The 24,244-nt window shown below is 38.7% G+C and overlaps 3 protein-coding genes and 2 non-coding genes across 9 annotated transcripts in view; 4 read left to right on the top strand and 1 right to left on the bottom strand.

Moving 5' to 3' along the window:
* LOC104941017 (CD166 antigen homolog) overlaps positions 1-1,161 on the top strand; it is a 32,808-nt gene extending 31,647 nt beyond the window's left edge. For both annotated transcript variants that reach the window (XM_010766060.1, XM_010766054.1), the window contains 3 exons: positions 108-219; positions 860-995; positions 1,111-1,161. In XM_010766060.1, coding sequence (XP_010764362.1) covers positions 108-219; positions 860-962 — 215 coding nt within the window. In that variant the 3' untranslated portion in view covers positions 963-995; positions 1,111-1,161. The remainder of the gene's footprint in view (positions 1-107; positions 220-859; positions 996-1,110) is intronic.
* Positions 1,162-8,114: 6,953 nt separating this feature from the next.
* Positions 8,115-19,791, top strand: dyrk1ab (dual-specificity tyrosine-(Y)-phosphorylation regulated kinase 1A, b). 4 transcript variants are annotated; one of them, XM_010766024.1, is made up of 12 exons: positions 8,115-8,937; positions 10,771-10,840; positions 12,488-12,684; positions 12,963-13,055; positions 13,176-13,364; positions 13,580-13,727; positions 13,827-14,113; positions 14,234-14,380; positions 14,746-14,886; positions 15,024-15,327; positions 15,605-15,729; positions 16,132-19,791. In XM_010766024.1, exons 2-12 carry the CDS (start codon positions 10,831-10,833, stop codon positions 16,717-16,719), a joined length of 2,229 nt encoding a protein of 742 aa, XP_010764326.1. In that variant the 5' UTR covers positions 8,115-8,937; positions 10,771-10,830; the 3' UTR covers positions 16,720-19,791. The 4 variants fall into 4 exon arrangements, with proteins under 4 accessions (XP_010764326.1, XP_010764339.1, XP_010764332.1 ...); XM_010766030.1 differs by lacking the exon at positions 8,115-8,937 and adding an exon at positions 9,473-9,790; XM_010766037.1 differs by lacking the exon at positions 10,771-10,840 and having other exon boundaries at positions 8,116-8,937.
* Positions 19,792-20,024: 233 nt separating this feature from the next.
* trnap-cgg (transfer RNA proline (anticodon CGG)) lies at positions 20,025-20,096 on the top strand. Its single transcript has one exon. It is a non-coding gene; the product is annotated as a tRNA-Pro (tRNA).
* A 250-nt stretch (positions 20,097-20,346) lies between these two features.
* Positions 20,347-20,418, bottom strand: trnap-agg (transfer RNA proline (anticodon AGG)). The gene has a single exon. It is a non-coding gene; the product is annotated as a tRNA-Pro (tRNA).
* Positions 20,419-20,933: 515 nt separating this feature from the next.
* On the top strand, positions 20,934-22,620 carry LOC104941211 (52 kDa repressor of the inhibitor of the protein kinase-like). Its single transcript, XM_010766283.1, has 5 exons — positions 20,934-21,249; positions 21,886-22,006; positions 22,097-22,204; positions 22,312-22,348; positions 22,463-22,620. Exons 1-5 carry the CDS (start codon positions 21,161-21,163, stop codon positions 22,618-22,620), a joined length of 513 nt encoding a protein of 170 aa, XP_010764585.1. The 5' UTR covers positions 20,934-21,160.
* Positions 22,621-24,244: the final 1,624 nt, after the last annotated feature.

Raw genomic sequence — 24,244 nt, 5'->3', positions numbered from 1 at the left:
GCAAATAATGACTATTTTCCTCCCTGTATAAGTATCCAGTCAAGCTGGAGTTTTCTACTTAGTGAATGTTTCTCCCAGATCTCTCATGTTCCTGTTTTGTCTTACAGCTCCAACAGATGAGAATGACCAAACCAAGTTGGTGGTTGGAGTTGTTGTCGCCCTCATCGTCGCCACTCTAGTTTTAGGCCTGGCCTACTTGGTCTACGTGAAGAAATTCAAGTAAGTAGTCAACATTGACCTTTCAACAAAATGATTATGCTGTTACGTAATGATCCTAGCTTTTCTAAAGGTGCATTATGATTTTATTTAGGTGCATGGTTAAATTATCTTTTTACAAATATTATTCAGTATATTTTAGCAGCTATAGATGTATACATTTGAGACGTATTATTGCAGCAGAAAACAATCAAGCAAATAAACAGATATCGATTGTCCCCTTCTGTTACTCTTCTACACCAAGTTCCCAACAAATATACATGGAGCGCACACTATAAATGTTGATTTGTTTACATCTATTCCTTTAACTGAATTAACGAACAACAATTAACCACAGTGAATCAGCTTTGAACTTTCGGTCTTGGCACAGTTGTCTGTTTTACCCACTTAGTAATCAACCATGCATTTGCCAAATTAAGGCGTTTAGCTCTTGATTGATCATGAACTTGTAGCTTGCTAATTTAAGTAAATAATCGAAGTGCAGGAATATGCGTAGCTTCCATTAAGTGCTAGTGGACTTAAGATATTATTCTGTCCATGTGAAGTCCACACAATAATACCATATAGTGTTTGGGTTTCTTGCAAATACCTATAGAGGAAAGGCTTGTCAGCATGTCAGGTAACAATGTTTTATGTTAAACAGGCAAGGAAGCTGGAAGACTGGGGAAAAGGAGAACGGCTCTTCTGAGGAGGAGAAAAAACTGGAGGAGAAAGTGGAGGAGAACAGCCAAAAAGCTGAGGTGTAAAAGAAACGGCAACATCCTGTGGGAATGTGAAAGGTAAAAACATGTTTCCATCACTTTCCCCAAATAATGAATGCATAAATAATGAAATAAATACAAACACAGTCATTCTTGTTTGAATAACATTCATTGTATTTGTTTTTCATTCTAGTGAGAACATGGAACTTTTGCACATTCCTCATCACCTCCTTATTTGAGGGGGAAAAAAACCACGACTGTACATTGGGATGAAAACGATTTGGATTTGGTTTCAGGGAGCATTTTACTAAAATTACATATCCAACCCCCCCCCCAATCCACCTGAGCTCCTCAAACCCTCACCCCTCCTAACCTAAAAAAAAGATGAATGGATACTGTATGTGATATACATAACTTGTCTGCACTACTGATACATGTGTAAACTTGTCTACTCTTAGGATTCATGTTTGTTAGAATGGAATTTGGGGAAAAAGAAGTTTGGGTTTTGTTAGTTGATGCAAGTAGAATAACTACTAGCCCAGTTGCCTTTGCTGTAAGGATGTGTAGGCCTGAATTAGTCTGACTCTTTGGCCCTTGGAGACATAGCAGGGACATTGGGACACCATTGCTTCTTAGCTTCACGCCATCACAGTCAAAAGACCTCTGCCTTCAACAATCACTGTAGTATATCTGTTTATTTGTGCATTGATTTCAGTTTGTTCATTCAGGTATAAAAAAAATGTTGAAAAAGAGATGAGATTCCTGAAAGGGCTTTGGGTATATTATACTCTGCATTAGTTATAGATGGTAATATGATTTACATGTTGCAGGACGTAAGCGATGTGCCACAGAGTTCTTTGGCATCACCTGATTTGTTGGTTTTGGTTTTGATTGTGTGCAAAGTAACCAGGGGAGAAACAAAAAAAACTCAGCTCATATCTGCCTGTTTCTTTTTTCAAAAGGACTGTACATTCAACATAACCACTGTATACCACAAACAGGTAGATTATTGACAGAATGTATAGCATAACTCGCCTCATATAACTGGCTATCATTTGGCTGTACAGATTGTTTTACATAAAGCCATTGTTCGTTTTCATGCAAGAAGAAGTCCTTGAGCCTGTAGCAGGGAAAGGATGTTTTAGGCAAAAGGCTGTAAGTGGATTCATATGTGTGTGCTTCACCAGTGTTGAAGTATGATTGTAGCTCTGGGTTCATTTGTAAGGGAGCACATAAAGAGGACAAGGTGTTTGTGTCAAAGTAGCCGCCATTATATGTTTGCCTTCTTTCGAAAATCTACCTGTAACTGCTTCAGTTTGTCATGTGCACTCGGGTTCATGTTTTCATGTCAGATTTGTGTAGAATACAATGGAATATGCGCAGCTGTACATGTCAAAAAAAATTGGTCCCTTCAGGAGCATTTACTAAATTTGAAACTGTATCAAACCCAGGACGTAATTGTGAAGTATGTGAATTTATTTTCTTTTTGCTATTTATATTGTACAAGATGACATTTCCTGGTAGGCAAATTCAATAATTGTCACATAATTCATAACTTGGATTGAAACCGTTGTTACGTTGCTTGCAGGCTCTACAAACATGTAATTAAGTTGTGAGTCGTCAGTAGGTTGCCCAGGGTCTGCTTGAATAATAGATTCAGCATGTGATCATCTCAGACCTCCTATTAGCTGTTTGTTGCCTACCATGTGTACAACCATCAAATTGGAAGAATGACCAAAGAAAGTGAACATTGCCATGCAAGTATTGTAAATACCTGATGTTTGTTTTTGTACTTTTGTTTAAAATAAAGTGTACATTTGAAAAAATTATGTCCACTGAATATTAATTTTGATGTTACATTTTCCTGTTTTGAAATAAAGAGCAACACGGAACAGTTTTTCCCTTGTATACATGCTAAATATATGTGAAAATTGCACAAATAATATATAATGACTGAACATGACAGAGCAGTAAAATAGTTGCAAATAGTGGTAGAAGATGTTTTAACAAAAGGGCAACATACAGTATACTTCTGTAATGAAGACTAATTTCACATCTCTTGTCACAAAACTGAGACAAGTTAAACATATGATTTTGCATTACATCTATTACTGCATCATATTATGTGTTTACAATCTCATAAAAGCAGTCGCTTTCAAGAGAGGTAGTGTGTGTACCGACATAGCAGCGGTGTAAAGTAACTAAATAGATTTACGTAGTAAGTACTGTACTTATTTGAGATGCTTGTACTTTACTTGAGTATTTAAATATATGCTACTTTGTACTTCTATACAATTCAGAGGTAAATAATATACTTTCACTCCACTACATTTATTTAATACCTTTAGTTACTTTACAGGTATGGATTAATAATGTGAAATATAATCAACACTCAAATAAGACTTGAGTTTACCTGGAGTAAATTCACATGCAGAATACAAAGTAATTCATACAATACATTAATGCATCAATAATTTTAAGAACAACATGTAATTTATATTGTACCAAAATGGATATCTGCACAATGAGTACTTTTACTTTTTGTACTTTAAGTATATTTTGATGCTAATACTTTTGTACTTTTACTTGAGTAGCAATTTGATTGCAGGACTCTACTTGTAACATAGTATTGCTACTCTTTGGTACATCTTCTTTTACGTAAGTACAAGATCTGAGTACTTCTTCCACCTCTGGGACATAGTAACCTAAATTGCCAGGGTGACAAGCAAGTGGAAACAAGTACGTTGATGGATGTGTGTGATCATACCAGATTCAAACCATTCATACCAGTGGCGTAACAAGGTTGTGATTGGCTTCGGTGCAAATATTGTTTTGGGCCCCCCATCGCCCCAAACATAAGCGCACGCTGATGCGCTCACACACGCACAGACATACACTCAAGCTATTACATTTTTTATAATGCTGCCGAACTTGCTGCTGCTAGCTACAGTACAGTACAGTACAGGTTGATTAAACTGTTCGCTCGTCACGCAAGGTATCACATGACATGAAAGGGAGCAAGGTCATTGGACAGAAAAATTACTTAGAATAATTTAGGTTGCTTGGTTACTTTGAAGACTGGGTGATTCGGTCAATGCCATTTTGCATGGGCCCCTGGCCGGCTCTGGGCCCCGATGCGTCGCACCGGCTGCACCGTTGATAGTTACGCCACTGATTCATACCATTTCACTATTAACCTTTAGTTGAAAGCACATTTACTCAAGTACTGTGAATAAGCCTACATTGTAGGTACTTGTTCTTTCTTTCCTTTTCTTCCCCCTTTGCTCCACCACATTTCAGAGGGAAATAATGTTCTTTCAACTCCATTAAATTCATTGCTATGTCAAACAACGACAATCTTAGGAATCTAATTTAACTCTCCTGGTCTCTCTGGAGGGTTTTGCCATAGTGGATAACACTGTGAAAAAAAGCATAAAATCCAGTGAATGAAGCAGAAAAGGCAGTAATGTTTGATCTAATTGATTCTGCATTTAATGCCATTAAGGCCTACAAGGGCAAAGACACCATGACTTTCCAAAAGAAAATGGTATTTGTCAGATAATCACATTAACCGCAAGATCATTTACACATCAATGTTGCCAGCTGGATCAGCCCCATGACTGCGGCAGTGATAGCTCTGTGTATGGTTACTTATTAACTTTAACCAGTCCAGCTTCTACTCTGCCGCCAATAGCTGATACCATACCCCATCTCCAAATACAATGCACACGAAGAAATGTAATCACGGGCCTCCTCATCAGATGGTCTCAACAAAATAAGCTTTTGCTGCCATCCTGTGGTCATATAATGTAAGGGCAGTGTTGGGATCAAGGAAATACTGTATCTGTTGAATGTATTCTGAGAACAGAACCTGTGCTTATCAAAGTGCTTGACCTACAGAATTGAAACAAATATGTATTTTAACTTTGAGAATGACGGAATAAATCTTAATAAGGATTGGAGCCCTTTTAACTTCTGTAAACAATATCTTCATGAGTGGGTTTTGTGTTAACAGCATTATCAGTGTCACAAGCAAAAAGTAAGGTTATTCAAGGTTTTTTTATACTTTAAAACAGATAAATAATCCCTAAGGAACATCACAGATGTATAGGGTTGTTATACGAACACATAGAGGTCAGGGATTCACCACTAAAGCATGTTCTTGTGCCATGATATTGTTAACAGGGTTATCATTACAGTGTCACAAAGTTGTAAAGATCTGGCATAAAAATGAAGTAGCTTGGTTAAAAAAAGAATAGGGGAAATTGTACATGTCTTCTACACTGATTCACAGGTAGACGAAAACAGGCGTCAACTGTCACACTTTAAAGGAAATACAGAGAATATAAAAAGATATCCAATACATTTGTGAAAACAATATAAACTGATGCAATTGCTAATTCCTAGGTACTCTGTACCGCTTAATGGATTTCACACAATATTTGAATTTCTGTAGCAGCATTCAAATAATTTCCGACAAGCGTTTGTTAATAGAGAAGATCACCATAAAAGAATCCGAACAATATGGTTTATGTTTAAGTGGGAATCTATATTTCAAGAATGAAAACACTGTTTCATTTACTACTATTACTAGTATTACATGATCTTGAAACACAATAATCACTAAATGATAAATGCATGATCATGTCACAGTTAAACGTATTACACCCATGACCACTGTGGCATTTAAGTATGTCCTTGGTTGGTCTAACGAAACAAAAAGGATGCATGTCAACATAGATTTAATCTACCAAATTTCTTAGGAACGATTACTATGCAAAGACTTAAATAAAAACTCTGGTGTGACCATGTTTACCTTCTGTCAGAGAAGACAAATGTTGTGAGGCCCAATAGAGGACTTTTTCTTTCTTTATGACTGTCCTTTATCTAACAAGCAAACATTATGATGCACTATTGTGCGTTACTCGTTGTATAATTTTGTATTATCTCTTTACTGAGTGTTATTGTGCTGTCTTTGTTTCAATTATCAAGGGACTATAACTATCAGGTTAACGCTAAAAAGCGTTACCGTGCATCACATTTTGATATATGGGTTTTAAACTGTGCATGGTCCCCTAAAAAAAAGCATTTTATGTACAAAATAACACAAACCGATTTGACTTGATGAAAGCCTATACAACCTTTTCATCAATTTAGACATAGCTAAACTGTTCAAGACCTAACTTTACACCCTGATCTGCATATTATGTGTATGCTGAATGATTTACCTGCCCATTTTTTTGTTGTCCAAATCCATTCCATCATTTGTTAATACTCTGCCATCCTAATCAGCCTATATTATGTCCTATATAACTTTGTTGCAATGTTTCTACATTGTAACTATATGACAATAAAGCTTTTGAATCTTGACTCTTGAAATTGCAGATGCAGGATGTTTCAGAAATGTGTGTAAACTGCATATATTGTTTTTCTTTTTGTAAGCTTTGGACATTGAGGTGGTTTGGTCATTTATCTTGAATAACATATTTTCCTTTGCTCTATGTGCATTAGGGTCACTGTGGTGACTGCTGGGTTCTGTGTGTTGTGATTGCATGGGATGCAGATCTGTTGTGGGCAGAAAGTAACAACTAATGGTCAACACTTTACTGTTAGCACTCACTCAAAGACACTCTACATTGGATATCATTTGACCAGTGTTGGGCCAGCAAGTAAAACTAATCAGCCAAACTGGATAATAATGACATAGAAGTGAGTATAAAAACAGTTTGCAGAAGAAGTTTCTTTGGCAACGTTGGAGTATAAAGAAGTGCATCGATGCAAGAGTGTATATATTCCAAAGTCTGTGCTTTAATGGTGATTTGATAAACTTTTAGTAATGTTTTTTTATATTTGAAATGGCACTGTAAGTCTTATGGAATTGAAAGAGAAATGGTCATGTTTTGGTGAAATATTTCTTCCAGCTAATGTGTTGGCTCAGAAAAAGGTATGATTAACTTGATGGCTTAAATGAGTAGCACAAATTATATTTTTATACATTTTATCTAAATTATTTTTCTCTGTTTGACAGTGTCCACAATCAGCAGAAAACGTATGTGGGGGGAGAAAGTCATTTTGTCGACCCCCCCTGAGGGTAACTAATTAGCAAAGGATGGCTTGCAACTGATTGAAGAAGCACTCAAATGCAAGACAAATATGCATATTTTTGTTGATATTTTTACAAAATTAAACCCAGAGCTGTTTCCGTGATATGTACCTTGATAATAAAAAAAATAGATCTCCCTGGGCTTTACTTTGCACCCAACCAGCAGATGTCATAAGTTGACACATTCACTCAGGTCACAAATATCCAGCAGGTGACCTGAACCTCTTGTGCCTTGAGGACACAGACTATAATAATTGCTGTATGCAGTAGTTAAATGTCTAACAGTTTTAGATGGGAAAGCATCAGAGTTTATATTAAGAATACATGTTGACTGAGTTATATTATAGAAAACCTGCCCTTGTTTATTTTTATTTTTACTGCTTAGAATTAAAGTGTAGGCAACATAGGCCTATTTCTTATGCAGTCTTGTGTGGGGTTTCTTTTATTTATCTTTCATCCTAATGCTTAAATACTCACTATGTTAAAAGGGGCTTCTGGATAACTGTCCCTTTAATCAGAAAATACTGTAAGCTTAGAAACTAAAATGGGATAAACATTGATTAAAATCTCATACTTCAGATAACATCTCCCAAAGTTACTTTGATGAAGGTACAATCCTCCGTATTTTGTTGCTATTCTTCCACTGCAGCTCAGCAGGTAAACACTGGGTTTTGTAAACTAAAAAGTATAATATAAGACATATAGTAGCCTACATTAAACTTATCTGAGTCTATAAAAAAGTATTATTATTATAAATAATAGTTTTGGCTAAGCTATTCTTCAAAACACCAACGTTAAAAAAAAAAGGAGATAGGAAACACATACCAACTTGCTGTGATAGACGAAACTGGCAGCATAAGGCTACACATAAAGATACTACATAAAAAGAACGGACGTTTAAAATTGTAAAAATAAACGCATTTCTGCCGGACGGTAGCAACAGGCCAAACAAGGTTGGCAGACAGACAGAGACACCACTAGAGTTATGTGTCCTGTAACTCAGGCCAGTTACATTTTATTCGTCATTGGTACATCCGGGTACTTCATTTTTTTTGATTGACAGTTGCCATGGCAACAAGCTAGAGCATCGCCATTTTGTCAGGAGGGTTTTTTTCCCAGCTCAGTCTTTTCAAATGTTCTCCCTTCCCGCCGGAATAATGCTGTCAGTGGATATATATTTGACGTTTTTGGATATCGAAATGCGTCTAGTGGATCGGATTAAGAAGATCAAGAGGCCGACGTTTTAAATAGTTGAGACAATTAGGCGGCGCCGCACTAACTCAGTTGTCCGTGTCTCTGGTCCACCGGGCCGGTTCACTGCGCAGGTTTGGACCGCGCGCCATTTTGTGAAAATTTACACAAAATTCCTAACCAAAATTATCAGAGGACACGGTTTCTGTTTCATGTTTGAAACAAGCTGGATTCAACAGTATTGTCGTATCTATCGAAGTGGCCGTCGCTACATTTGCAAAGACAACGTAAAATCTGAATTTGACATAACGTTTATTTAGCGGCAGCTAGAATTGTTAGCTTGAGGCTAGCCAGAGAAGCTACAGCCAGCCAGGGCAGGTAGCTAATGTTAGCTGCGTTCATTTTGTCAACTAGCTAGCCAGTTCGCTAAGGTTAGCTAGTGAGTTATGCGAGCTAGTTAACGTTAGCATGTTGCTAGTCATCAGCTGATAGTAACGATAGTCAAAGTTGCTTCGATCGCCGATGTTGTTCATCAACGCTTGGAATATGAAGACCCTAATAAATCTGGAAGGCAATTTTTTTTAAGAGTTGGCCGACCAGAGGACGGGAATTGGATTTAACGTTAACCTTACTCGCTAACCGTGCAGGGAGGGGAGAATCTCAAGCTGGATAAGTTTCCTCATCATACAGGTTATTGGACTTTAAATGAAGATCGTGCCATCAGAGGTGAGTAATACTAAAATACTATCTTTGACATTACCATTCGTTTTCTTAAAATGTTACGTTTACGCCTTCGCAGTTTCATATTGTATGTAACGCGAATGGTTAACAATGATGGACGCGACAGTGAAGTTGAGAACGGTAGCTTATGGTATGGCGGCTAGCTAACATTTTGTGGCGGTGCCGACTCCGCTGAAGCCAGCGTTCTCAACTGATTTCAGTCAGTAGGTCAACGGACTGATTTTTATTGTTAACAGGGATCTGTTTTCCAGCTTGTTGTAAGCCATAGGGTGCAGCGGATTGTATAAGTTTGGAAGGAGAGTCATGCTGGCACGGTGTTAACGTTACAGCTAACGTTAACCCTGCAATATAAGACATTGTCATTGTACGACTTAAGCAAGTGTTGCCGTGTAAGCTAACAGTCCCATTTGAATTACTGACAAAACACTTTATTATTGTAAAACGATGTGGTCTGCTTTGGGTTTTTGAGTTATACAGTACGGAAGCTCACCTAGCTATCCTGGCTAACGCCTGGTAGCTAATTCGGCTAACCTGGCTAATGGTTAACGTTGACTTGTTGACGAACCAGCTGAATGGGCCCCACAACCCGCTGGCTGCACAGCGTCACTAGCTAACGTTGGATTGGTGAGAGATATGCTTGCTTGTCCCGCAGTTTTCAGGGTAACGTTAACGACGACAACGTTAGCTAGTTAGACTGCTAACGGTAACGTGAGCCCGAATACGTTTACCATTTATTTGCGAAATTGGATGCATACACGAACGATAGCAAGAGGGGACGCAAATGAACACTGAATATGCTTTCTAAATTCCAACCATGACGAGATCTACCCCATCATCTGTAAGTACATGGCTACTCGGGCACCGTCTTTATGCACTGACGTTAGGCTTTTAATTGTTTTGGATGGGTTACATTGGATTCAGCTTTGGCATGGATCTAGTCAATTGGGCGTGAGAAGATGACACATTGTCATGTTACAGAGGTCTTCGGCATCACGTATGATATGATACGGTTAACAATAGCAAGCTAGTCGCCGTTATATTTACACCTAAATAGGCCCGTTGATGCCGTGATGAGTAGAGCCAGGAAAGGAACTGTTCATATGTCAGTACTGAAAATGAAGAATAATCAAACGTTTAGGAGGGACTAAAGAGCGACAAGTGTGCTTGCTAAATGGCTTTTTCATCAAATACATCTTACATATTCGGGTTAGAGATTTTTGAATTGTCAAATGAAGCCCATAGGTATTTTATTCTGTCAGGTATTGTGTTTGTAAAATGGAGTCAAACCAAACTTTCCCAGTTTTTGTTAATTTGCACTATACACCAACCTTCTGAACTGTACTATTTGGTTTTAAAGTATTTTAAGTTGGACTAGCTATTTGTAAATACATTTGAGGTATTAAAAACACTTTCAATGAAAAGCTATGTTGACTATGGACATGTAGTCCCTATCCATATTAATCTCGATTTGTTTTGATAAGTATGTGTTTAATGTAGTGTGTGCCTTTTTGTAAGTTAACTGTTATTTTTGGTTAATAGTTTCTCAAATAACTTTTAAGTATTTTGTGTATTATAAAAAACATTTGCCTGGAAATTAACTGCTTTTGACTGTGTATCCACCAATAGCTTGCCTTTTTTATTGTACTTCAGCTTTATTAAAAACAAAAAACTAAGTGTATACACTTAACGTCACCTTTAGCACCCTATTAAAGTTGTGGGGTGTCCTCTGTTCTTAAGGGGTCCTCTGCCCTACTTCACAACAAGTTAAAAAACCCTCTAAAGTTAATAATGATAATGGTCTGTTTCTATTCTTTGTAGTGGGTTGTGGTTTGCTGCTGGACTCTCCTCCCAGGATGATGTGAAATTTGACATGAGATAATGCATTCAGGTTAGCTGCTATATATTGAGCCTTTGGTGTGAAATGATACAACTAAGACCTTTTTCTTTCCCTCTCACTTATTTGGCTGTTTTACATTTGACAACCAAACACACACCCTTCAGGACATTTTTTGTAGATAAAAGTCACAAAGCTATTTGTATTACAATGTATCAATGCAGTTTTGAAATATACATTTAATGATGATGTTTTTTCAAGAGTTTAAAGTGATTACAATTTATTCGACGTAATTGTTTTCAGGCCTCAGCTTAACATGCAGGAAAATAGACTAGTCATCATGACAAATCATTCTTATAATTTTAGTGCTTTAAGTTGGTTTTGTGCATAAAAAGATTCAAATGAATATGATTGTATTAGGCAAAACTAGTTTTACTTTAACCAAATAGCTTTGATCATCCTTGCAATGTGAGGTTTTATAAAATAAAATGCAACGTTTATAAAATAGCAAAATGTTTTAAATATATGTGTGTGTATATGTATATATATATATATATATATATATATATATATGCCTACATTATTTATATTTTTTATATATATAGTGCATACATGTCTTGGTTTCTTAAAATACAGCCTTTGCCTGCGCTCTATCATCTTACAGTTTCTCTTATTTCTGTCAGTGGATGTGTATTTTCTCCTTTCCAAAGCTGGGTCAGCTTTCTAATGCTCTCAGATGGAGTGCAGGTTTTGGGCTGTGCAGCTATTTTGCTGTCAGGCTCTTGTGTTGAAAGCAGCGTCTAAGTGTGCCAAAGTTCAATTTTATTTCTTGTTTATTTCTTGTTTTCTCATTGGAAAATGGGAGCAGCTCTGCCCTGGCAACAAAAGTAGGCTATTTGCATACTGCGTTGTGATTGGTCTGTGCATTGATGGGCTTGCCAAATCACGCTGTATCTCTGTGGTGATAGGCTATGCTAATTAGGTGCTGTTGCTGGGATTCTGAATAGTGGTTACTGTGTAGCACTGGTGAATTGTGTTGTCTGGTGAGAGATGCTGATAGCTGAACATGCTATTTGATAATTTTTTGATTCCTTCTGGCTTAAAATGAAGGATGATTCACTGTATAGAGTGGAGATGCTTTCTTTTCACCCCTTTTCACTGTTAAACCTGCAGTTTTGCTCCTTTTTCTTCACAAAGGTTGATATCTTACTGCTATAATTTGTTTTATGGTTATCCTTTGATGCATTTTTGTGACTTAACATGTTTAACAAAAGACACAATGTATTAATCTGACATTTTTCTTAACAATGAATTATTTTTTAATTGTTCTAAAATATTTTATGATCATTTTTGTCTGTGCTACATTGTCAAATTGATCATTTTCAATGTACAGGTTAATATTACAAATGCATAATTTGCATTTTGCATATATTTTTATTTCCCAAATTGAAATGAAGATGTTATTGTATTAGAAAATTAATACTGGATACTTGCAAAAAATGCTGAATAATATTTAATCTGTTCAATATAAAGCATATATTTTTATTTGTTTGATTTTTGGGCCATATCTCTTTTTTGGATGAGGAAAACTGCTGTTTTACATCAATATTATTACCATTTCTACTCCTTTTGTGTGTTTTGTTACATGTAATGTTGAATTATGGTTTATATGCAACTGATAGCCGTGTTCATTTCTTTTAGGAGGAGAGACTTCAGCATGCAAACCTTCGTCCGTCCGGCTTGCGCCCTCTTTTTCTTTACACACTGCTGGTCTTCAGATGGCTGCTCCAATGCCCCATACGCACCAGCAGTACAGTGACCGCCACCAGTCAAGCACTGACCAATCTGTTACGGTCTTACCGTACAGCGACCAGCCACCACAGCTCACTGCCAATCAGGTACACTAACTCTGCCCCTACCTCCGCTCTTACATTTCCTATAATCTGAATTTTACATTACAAAAATTGCAATAGGCCTACTTAATGTGATTTGAAAGACTACTTCTCTTTCTGCTACTGTCACCAGGCAGAGTAGCTGCTTACACATATTCTTTCAGTCTAGCCATTAAGTATTGTGTAAACTGTATTTAAGGCCTTTTTAATGCAATGACAAAGCAAAAGTAATGTGCAAACTGTTTGTTTATGAAATGTTGTGACTTCCCCATTTGATACTACAGAGGCACATGCCCCAGTGCTTTCGTGACCCAACTGCAGCTCCCCTGAGGAAGCTCTCCATTGACCTTATCAAAACATACAAACACATCAATGAGGTTTGTTTTCTTTCTCAATACATGCATTTATCTTTTAATATTTCAAGGAAGAAAAAACATCTTTTTAATAATGTAAAATTCTTCAAGTGTGATTTGTATTCTTTATTTGTTCATTTATAGGTGTATTATGCAAAAAAGAAGCGGCGGCACCAACAGGGTCAGGGTGAAGACTCCAGTCACAAAAAAGAGAGGAAAGTCTTCAATGATGGCTATGACGATGATAACTATGACTACATCGTCAAGAATGGGGAGAAGTGGATGGACCGCTATGAGATTGATTCCTTGATAGGAAAAGGATCATTTGGACAGGTGCTTACTTTTTTATTATAATCTCACACACACTTTATTTGAATACATGTGAAACGAAGAATTGTTTTGATTTTGGAGAAACGGATGATTTAATTTAACTCTGCATAACTTTGAGGACACTTCCTGAGGATTTTGCAGTTAAAATGTTTATTATCAATAGAGCAGTTCTGATTTAACTTTGCAATATTAACATTTTCTTTTCCTGGCCTCTTTAGGTTGTGAAAGCGTATGACCGTGCTGAGCAGGAATGGGTCGCCATTAAGATCATTAAGAACAAGAAAGCTTTCCTCAATCAAGCCCAGATTGAAGTGCGCCTCCTAGAGCTCATGAACAAACATGATACCGAGATGAAATACTACATCGGTAATTCATTCTTGAAATGTGCCTATGATCTGACAAGATATATGAAAGAACTGAAATGTCCTGTATTTGACTAACATTGTACTCTTTGTGTTTCTGCAGTTCACTTAAAGCGTCACTTCATGTTCCGGAACCACCTCTGCCTCGTGTTTGAGATGCTTTCATATAACCTGTACGACCTTCTCCGAAATACCAACTTCCGTGGTGTCTCACTCAACCTCACCCGGAAGTTTGCCCAGCAGCTATGCACGGCGCTGCTCTTCCTGGCCACGCCTGAGCTCAGCATCATCCACTGTGACCTGAAGCCTGAGAACATCCTCCTCTGTAACCCCAAGAGGAGTGCCATCAAAATAGTGGACTTTGGCAGCTCATGCCAACTGGGACAAAGGGTATTTAGCTGCAGTTTTCCTAATTTGCAATAAATGAATCTATGCAAAAATGTCCTTTTCTTAGAGTTCAGATGTTAATGGTAAACAATGAGACTGACTGTTTATCCTTTCTTCCTGTAGATATACCAATATATCCAGAGTCGCTTCTACCGTTCCCCAGAGGTGCTGCTGGGAATGCCCTACGACCTGGCCATTGACATGTGGTCCTTGGGCTGCATCTTGGTAGAGATGCACACTGGAGAACCTCTCTTCAGCGGAGCCAATGAGGTATGAGCCCTGACTTGTACTATATTAGTCTTTAATATAACTGTGAATGGCAACGGTTCATTGTCCTTGAGTTTTGTCTTACTTACAAGTGTGTGTATGGCAAATATGTCGTATAGGCCTTAAGATCCATACGTGGTGTTCACTAACCTAAAACGTATCGCGCTCACACTACCTTTTCAAGCCATAATGTAAATGGTTGTTTCCAGTCATTGTGGCCACATGCCTTAGCCCACAGTTTTAAACGTTAGGTCAACTCAAGCTCAGATGACATTTGACTTTACATTTAATGGTGATAAAAATGTATTCAATGTCTTTTTAATTTGATTGAAATATAACTATAACTTGATTTATAACTTGTTCCCCAGGTGGACCAGATGAACAAAATAGTTGAGGTTCTTGGTATCCCACCTAATCACATAATGGACCTAGCCCCAAAAGCCAGGAAGTTCTTTGAGAAGCTTTCGGATGGTACATGGAGTGTTAAGAAGACCAAAGATGGCAAAAGGGTAAGCTTCATTTGTATTGCTTCAGTTAGACCGACTAAAAGTTGTATTTTGTGATTACAGTGGAACGTAACGTACTGTGTGAAGAGAAGTCATGGCTAAGTAAATCTCTTAATCTTTGTGTTCTCTGCCTTAAACAGTATAAGCCTCCAGCCTCGCGGAAGCTCCACTCCATCCTGGGTGTGGAGACAGGGGGTCCAGGTGGCCGGCGGGCGGGGGAGTCTGGCCATGCTGTTGCTGACTACTTGAAGTTCAAGGACCTGATCCTCCGGATGTTGGACTATGACCCCAAGAGCCGCATCCAGCCCTACTATGCTCTGCAGCACAGCTTCTTCAAGAAGACTGCGGACGAGGGGACCAATACGAGCAGCAGCGTGTCTACGAGCCCCGCATTAGAGCAGTCCCAGTCTTCAGGAACCACCTCCAGCACCTCCTCTAGCTCCGGTAACCTGAACACTCAGTCTCTCCACTCTCCCTCATTTACACTTCTGTATCACATTTATTTGTCAGTTGTTCTAAATTCACATGCACTTCACCAAAATTATCTATTTGGTAAGGAGGATTGGTTTTGTGGAACTTAGCATCGACATTATGAATTGTAGCATGTAAGAACGCCATTGAAGCTATTCCAATATGTTTGTGATATTGGGCTCGTAAATAAACTTTGATTGATATGTTGTTGAGGCTTCATTTGTGACTCTTCTTTTGTTTGAACCACTAGGAGGATCCTCTGGGACAAGTACCAGTGGCAGAGCCAGGTCAGACCCTACCCATCACCACTTGCACAGTGGAGGACACTTCGGCACGGCTTTGCCTGCCATCGATGGTGACAGCCTCTGCCCGCAGGTCAGTAAGATATCAGAACAATATGGAAATACAATTTGATTGGAGTTATTGTGATGTTTTGTTCTATCAGTATCTTTGTATATCTTTGCTCCTTCAGCATGTACCAGAAACTGCGCCGCTTATTTTAAGCTGTTTAATAAAGATCTTTCCGAACAGATCAAAAAAAGGTTACATTTCACCAATGAAAGTATTTTTTCATGTAGCTTGGTATCAAAACAAGACTGGATAAACGTCAAAATCATTTGCAAGAGTAAAATTCAAAATCAATCATTATTATTTGTGGAAAGAATGCTATATATGCTGTATTGGCAATTATATCCACTCTGTTTAGTCTTTTACAAATGCTTAAGACCTCTGGCCGTATTCCACCACTGACTCTTGTTCTTTGTTTGACATTGACAGGCAAGACAGCCTTACCCACCCCCACTTGTGTGGGGAGGTGGTGTTGGAGCAGAGTCCGCCACTGGAGAGACCCACCCAGTCCAGGAGACCACCTTCCATGTTCCCCCTCAGCACCCTAAGGCCCTGCATCCCCACTCACATACTCATCACCACCACGGGCCGATGATGGCTACACGCCCACGCCCACGCCACTACACCTCCCCGACACACAGCTCCTCGACACAGGACTCCATGGAGGTGGTTCATGGCCATCTGTCCATGACCTCTCTGTCTTCCTCTGCCTCCTCTTCCTCTACATCGTCCTCTTCCACTGGAAACCATGGCAACCAGGCCTACCAGCTCCGCCATTTGCCTGTCGGAGCTCTTGACTTTAGTCAGAATGGTGGGCTGAGCATGGGGCTAGGTGCCTTCTCGAACCCACGGCAGGAGACTGGCATGGCCGCGCACCCTGCATTCTCCATGGGCACGAACACAGGGCCTGCCCACTACCTAGCGGAAGGCCACCTGGGCATGAGGCAGGGCATGGACCGGGAGGAGTCTCCAATGACTGGAGTGTGTGTGCAGCAGAGTTCTATGGCCAGCTCGTGACTGCACTGACATTTGGCTGTGTGTTCCCCCCTGTGCGTCATTTTTAAGGTGGTGTTTTTTACTACAAGGTGTGTTGAGAACAAAAGCTGCTCACGTCGGAAGGGAGATATCACTGAACCGCTACTACAGAGAAAAACCTTTTGTTAAAAAGTATATATGTAATTTTCATCAGTCTTTCTTTTGCAATCATTAGGCACAAAATAATACCGCGGAATAACCATAGTGAGATTGAGACATCCATCTTACCATTTCACCAGTTTCATGTAACCACCAAGTAATCACCATATGGTATTATGTGGCAAAATCTTCTAAGGAGCATTTCAGAGCAAAGTTTGATGCTGTTTTGCAGGTAGCTGTTGGTGATGAAATGCTTGGCGTCCTCTTTCGGTTCAAACCGTGGACTGCCTGACATTACTGTTCCACTGGTTCTTTATTATTTTGCCCTTTTTAAGTGAAATTTCTCGTAAAAAGCTGCTTGTAAATCCTGTAGCTTGACAATGAGGGGAAGTGTTTGCGGTGATATTTCTTGTTGGTCGGTATTGTGTAACTCTGTCAAAGGGGAGCACATAGCAGTGGAGTCCCTAAAGCGTGTGCTGGCCGGGCGGAGAGGAGACCTTGCAGGTGGATACTGACACCGACTAGGTCAAAGGAGAGGGAGGCACCACCCTTCAGGCCTAGAGGCCCCGTTGTCCTGCAAGCTGCACCCTGGCCCGGCACAGATGAGAGCAGCGACGGGTGCAGGAGACGCAAGGATCCAGCCCGGGGAAAGGAAGACAGTCAGTGGCTGGTTCAAGATAACCCTTTGGCCTTATGACTCATGGACTTGGAATGGGATGGAGCTGGACATTATCATTTGAATTAAGATGGCTTTTCTCTATTTTTCTCTCTAGACAGCCCTTAATTCTTTAAGGAAATTAAAACAACTTTAGAAAAGGTAAATAAGAATGGTAATTTGAGGCCTTTCTCGACAAAGATTTCTTCTTCAGCAGGGCCCCACATAACAGGGTCTTATTGTACACAACAACCTCCTAAACATTACTTCCTTGAAAATCTTATTCACTGGTTAAGGATTTTGCAGTGGAAAGAACTATCTATTCCAGAGTCTACCCTTTTATGTTTTGTTATTTTCCCCTTTTGCATGTAGTTCCTCATCAGAACCACCTGCACAAGTCTCTCCATCCAAAACATGGAAACTGAAGAAAAAAAACGAGTTAAGTGACTGCCTTTTTTCTCCTCAAATTATGCTGTGAATTTTACAAGAATTTATTTTCCCTTTGGATATGTTTTTATACCAAAGCAGTTGTTTTATAGCATATAGGTGTCTGTAACCAATAATGTAGCAGTTCACCACTTTGACGCAAAGTTTATCAAGATCTTATTTTAACGTCAATACAAACAGCTGCAATATATTACTTTTAGCAAAACTGGAGACCGTTGTTGAGACCGTTGGCTATTGTGTATTCTGGCCAGATTTGTTTGCAACGTTTTACCAAAACTGTTTCCATATTAATTGGTAGATTATTTTGGGAGTCTTTTAAAACTTTGGTATGTTAGAGAATTTGGTAGTTACTCTGCAGGCTCCGGAGTAGCAAGATAGAAGCTGATGGTTTAAAAAAAAAAAAAAAAAAGGAGACTAATGCGTTCTATTTCTGTGTCGTCGTTTTTCTTTTGCCCCCATCATACTATTTCAAAGGGTTTTGCTGCCTTTCATACATCATTTGGTCAACTTGGCTAGTTTCTGCCGTGAAAGCAAGACTTAAAGTCATTGTCTTGGCAGGGTAAGGATAATTGTGGCAAATCAGTTTGTGATGAATGGTATTTTTCTGATTTGGTAGGGCAGATCCCCCATGATTGTTGTCCTATTAAAAAGGAAAGGGTGTCCGTCAGCCCACAACCACATGCTTTGCCTAGGCAGACATGCATGTCCTCAACATAAGTCAATAACTAGATTTTTTTTTTTTTTTTTATATCAGGGATTTTGAAGTGCTTTCTTTCTTCTGTTGCTCATTTTACCAGCTTTGAAATTCGACAGAAAAACCTGCCCACAGCCACCTTTAAAAAAATAAGGGCAGGCCACAGGTCATGCTCTTGCCATTTTTAAAGGAGAAACCATCATAAGAGATCATGCTTGGTATTTCCACAAACACAAATGTAAAGCTACCTATAATGAGATTGGGGTTTTATCTGGATGTCAAGGTAAATTGCAAATTTGCAATCATTTTTCATACCCCGCAGAATTTGAGACATTTAGAAATTGCCAGTGGTTTTTATTACTGGCACTCATACTGGTACTAAACATTCCAAAAATAAAGACTGAAAAAGAAAAAAAATTGACTGCAGTGACTCGTAAGTGTGCGCCTATTTCAGATCATGCTGATTGACCTCTTATTTAGAGCAGTTGTCATGAAATGCAGCCCCTTTTTAATAGTTGAAATAGAATTTATGTATATATTTATATTTTTTTAATAAAGGAAGTATAGAACTCACTACCTTGCTCCTGCTGGTATGTTGATTATGTTTGTCAATTTGGTGACCATTCAGTGGGCAGGAACTCCTGTTTTCTTAGTGGCAAAACCTTGCCTTTTGGCAAAGGTACTTGACTACATCAGGACAACACTATGAGGTAGGGTTTGAATCAAACAGGGAAAGCTAGATCTTCAAACCTTAATAATTTTCACAGGGTATATTGTAAGTGCATGTACATCACAAACCTTACTTTTTGGTTATATGAGAAGCACATGGTTGAAAAAAAAGGTTCCATCTTTCATAAGCCTGTTCAGTTTGTGGGTTATACACAAACACGTATACTTGTCGACATATCTGAACACCCAACAGAAGTTGAAATCCTCTTATTTAATTTGGATTTATCCTTTTCATTTTTAATTTCACATTTTTTTCACTTTTTTTGTACATGCAACATGCACTATAGAATTGAACAGCATGGGGGAAAGGATAAGTCCATGTATCCACAGATTGTAAGATCTAGTCAAGACTTTGCTGTGTTTATGACAATGCCCTTTGTATTATATTAAGACAGTCTTATGTATGATATATAAAAAGAAGTTAATTGAATTGCTTTGTGTGTCTTTATTGTTCTCCATCTACATTAAGTCATTTTCAGATAGAGCTCACTCTTCACCCCAGGTAACATTAAAAACTCATCCGAAATGAAATATTTTTTATCATAGCCTTTGTAATAAATAAAATGCGTAGCAACATAAAATGTATAAGTCTTAAATATAAATGCTTGACGCTATCTATATCAGGCCTTTTATAATATCAGAAAGGCCTGTAATTGACGTTCTGGCTCGTTGGTCTAGGGGTATGATTCTCGCTTCGGGTGCGAGAGGTCCCGGGTTCAAATCCCGGACGAGCCCTGAATTTTACTCAAAGGACGGAGGCTGTAGTCGTGAACACAATTGGTTAGTCGCAATTTACTCACGTGTAGTTCAACGTAGTTTGAAAAATCAAATAACGTAATAAAAAGTATAATCCCAAATTCATTATACTTTATGCGATTATGGATTTGTTGAGCTATTTTGATGCCGAATACTGACCGTATTTTCGCTAGTGTCGATTGTAATGTGATGCTCGATTTCAGACTGAAGACAATACAACAAAAAAAGAGGGCTCGTCCGGGATTTGAACCCGGGACCTCTCGCACCCTAAGCGAGAATCATACCCCTAGACCAACGAGCCGAATGACTAGGGCCGGTTTCATTTTTGATTAGTATTTGCACTATAAAGACGAACTACTGTTTACTAGTTTATCTAATAAACGGGTTTTCTCTTAACCGATTTGACTGAATTTAAGACAGCTAACTTAGTGAGGAAGAATTACTAAATTGTGGGATTTCATAGTTACCAATTGCAAATGGATTTAACGTTATTTTCTAAATATGGCTAGATATTTGTTTGAAACCCTAGGTCATATAACGAGTTATCGGGTTCAATCTGCTTCTTGGAAAACCTCATCTATCGTTAATATATTAAGCACAAAGACAATCTACCATTTAAGCAGGCAAACTCTTGTCATCCAGTGGGAGAGCCAGTGGGGGGCAGCAGCAGTAAACCTTGGAAAGCTGCTGTCAGTATATTCAAGGGTGAAGAAGAAATATTAGATGTATTTTAATTGGTCATTAGAAATGAACTGCGTACTTTCAGCAACCAATAGTTATACCTCAGAATGTGTGTACGTCCAATCAGGAACGTGGTAGGCGGGACGTCGTCCTGCAGAACGATCTACTCAAAATTCAACCGTTGTGATTGTGTTCGCGAATCCACTCCACAAACTGTTTGATTGTTTGATGGAAACCCAAACGCACACTAGTTGAGGCGTTTTAAGTGTTCTGCTAGCCTGAGAAAAGTATCTGGTTCCACACGATTAAGTAAAGGAAAGCGCTTAAGTTAGGTTAGCTAAGCTAACTACCTAGCTTGAAGCATGCCGAATTTTTGCGCGGCCCCAAACTGTACAGGGAAGAGCACACAGTCAGATATGGCATTTTTTCGTTTTCCACGGGACCCAGAAAGGTAGGAAGGACATATTTTAGAGTCACCCACTTAAATAAACTGAAACCTCCATGTAACCCTTAACATGAATGCAAACTGTGATAATTCAGTGAGAGCTCAACGATCATAACATTTGCAAAGCTGGCAAACGAACTAACCAAAGCTTTACCTTATACAGAGAGAAACGTTTTTCATGTTGGGTCTAGGCTTGTTATTCATTTTAAAATACATATCTAAATATGTTTTGCAGAGAGTGATGTTTGGCTTAAATTAGGTGACACATATATCTATGGGCGTTATATCTGACTTGTTTTTGTTGAATGGCCAGGTCTACTTTAGTGCCGTGGTGGTAGCGAAAGTGTCAGAAGTAAAACTGTACTAATACCACGCTATACAATTAAAACTCTTGTACAAGTTCTGCAACAAAACATTTAGTATAATTAGGCAAATGTAACTAAAAGTAAAAGAACACAATGCAGAAAAATATTCCCTGTCACTGTTAACTATTAAAATATTGTATTGCACATGCAATCATTGTATGGGAGCACATACTATGGATAATATAAGTTGATATAAGTTGTGTTTACAGACACAGCCACCTGTCTCAGCACAGATTTGTTTTGGATGTCTCATAAAGCTGCAATGTGTCTCCTTTAGATGCCGAATCTGGGTAGAGAACTGCCGCAGAGCAGCTTTTGAGGCAAAAACGTCAGACCAGCTGAATAAGCACTACAGATTATGTGCCAAACACTTCGACCCTGCGATGGTGTGCAAAACCGTGAGTATCTCAAACAAGTCTAACATTTCTACTTGTTTTCCCAAAAATGGGATTATCCCAATTTTTTAAATAATTTGCATTGTCTTTCAGAGCCCCTACAGGACTGTATTGAAGGACACAGCCATTCCAACCATATTTGATCTGACAAGCCATCTAAATAATCCTCATACCAGACATCGCAAGCGAATAAAAGAACTTGTAAGGAAAATATTTAATAGTTTCACTGTTTTAAATTAACCTCTTAAGCATGATAGTTCACAAACTGTTGTCTGTTTTTTGTAAATGACCTGAATTTTTCCTTTTAGACTGAAGAAGATTCAAGGAAGATTAAAGAAAGGAGATGTAAGTAAATAGGAAATATATGTTGTGGTCATTAAGGAAAAATAATGTTTATTTTATTAAGTATTTACTGAAAATGATCACTGTTTACATTTTTGTCTGTTTGTCTTTCGCCAGTGGCTTCTATTGAGCAGCTTGCTTCCAAAAAAGATGGAGCTGTTGAGGACAACTCAAGCACCAATGAGGATGAACCTCAACTGTCCACAGAGGAGAAGGAGTTTCGTGACCACCTGCGGTCCTTGTTTGAGGTTGTGNTACAGTTGACCTGCTTTTAATTGAACTATTCATATCTTAAACTGCACTGTAACTTTTATTCATGTATTTTTTCTTTTAATGTTTATTTTATTATCTTTGGCAAAGATAATAAAATAAACATTAAAAGAAAAAATACATGAATAAAAGTTACAGTGCAGTTTAAGATATGAATAGTTCAATTAAAAGCAGGTCAACTGTAAGAAATACAACAACTTAAACATATTGAGAGATTAATTAAAAACGTTTTATTGCTTCAGTTTGCTGAGCACCTTTTTTATTTTCTGCTTTGAATGCCTTTATGCCTTGCTTTTGTCTTGCCTCTCTATCCTAATGTCCTTTCTTTGGCCTCTGTCTTGAAAGCACTTCGTCACTATTTTTTTGAAAAGCGCCACATATATAAGGTCTGCTTACTAACTGACTTCCTAATACCTTGTTTGCAGGGTGGGATAGAAGCACCTTACAGGTGTCACCTCACATCTCCCCTGCAAAGCTGCTCATTGTCTACGGCAACAATGCAGATCCAGCCCTGCCCTCAACAGTCCAACACATAGATCTGATTAGGACTGTTTAAACACAGGCGGTTGCACTGCAGAAGAGGGACGACTAAAGCCCCCTGACTCAGGAATGTGGGAGGATTGGAGCCACTTTGCCCTAAAGGTTTGAAACCAGTCTGGAGCTGCAGCACTAGTCTGTTTGTTGGTCCACGCCGGTTTGACATTATCTTTTCAAAGCCTTCAGGCTCCGGATAACAAACTATTGAGTTTATGCTCATGAGCGGTGACCTACAAGAACATTAGTACAAATAGCCACACCTACATTTACAACACACCTCCAAACAAGCGGGTATTACCATAACAATCGACTCAGTTTCGAGCCAGTTTTCCCTTCACCTCATGCCGTGTCCATGACAATGCAACTTCAGCTGCAGAGAGGGAGACAGCTGGGTGGTGCAGAGCTGGCTGTGGTCATAGCTTGCAGTAGAGGAGGGCACAGTGTTTGGCATTGTTTTATTCTCGGATGATTTACAAAGAATGCAAATGACCCTGAAACCTGCCAGAGGCATAAAAACAGCACATATCTAAAATCTGGCTTTGTATAGGCCTACAATCCCTTTGTTTAGTGTTCAGATGTTTTGCTCTGTTGTTGGTGTTTACTTTTAAATAACTGCAAACGTGCCTCAGGTAACACTGGCTTGTCTGATTTGTATTGGCTTTCGGGTGTACTTTTAATGACTTTGTGTTGTTTGGGCTAGTGTCTCTGTCAATGCATTTACTGTGATGTGAGAAAACATTCAAAATGAATTATTCCAAGGTCTAGGAACTGTTTATCTGTGTGTGAACCTGTGGGACGTTCTCAGCGTTGTTTATTTCTTGAGTGAACCTGAGGTGTCCCTGCCCTGCTGCCTTCACTTTCTCGTGCTCACTTTCTCCATGCCTCGCTCTAAACAATTGTTCTGTTCAGCTAATTTTCTCTTTTGTTGTGTGCATTTCATATGGAGATTAGCTAGCTGTGCCATTCAACCCAAACCTGCTTTGGCAAGAGAGCTCTGAATTTCATGACTTCCTATTACTGAGGCTGATTTCTTTTAAATAACCTTTCAGGAAATCAAGTGGCCCCAAGACATGGTCATTATTAACACAGAAG

Source organism: Notothenia coriiceps, unplaced genomic scaffold (genome assembly GCF_000735185.1).
Source record: "Notothenia coriiceps isolate Sejong01 unplaced genomic scaffold, NC01 NC01_scaffold00000307, whole genome shotgun sequence".
NCBI lineage: Eukaryota > Metazoa > Chordata > Actinopteri > Perciformes > Nototheniidae > Notothenia > Notothenia coriiceps.
The sequence above is the reverse complement of the archived record's forward strand: the minus strand, read 5'-3'. Positions and strand labels throughout refer to the sequence as shown.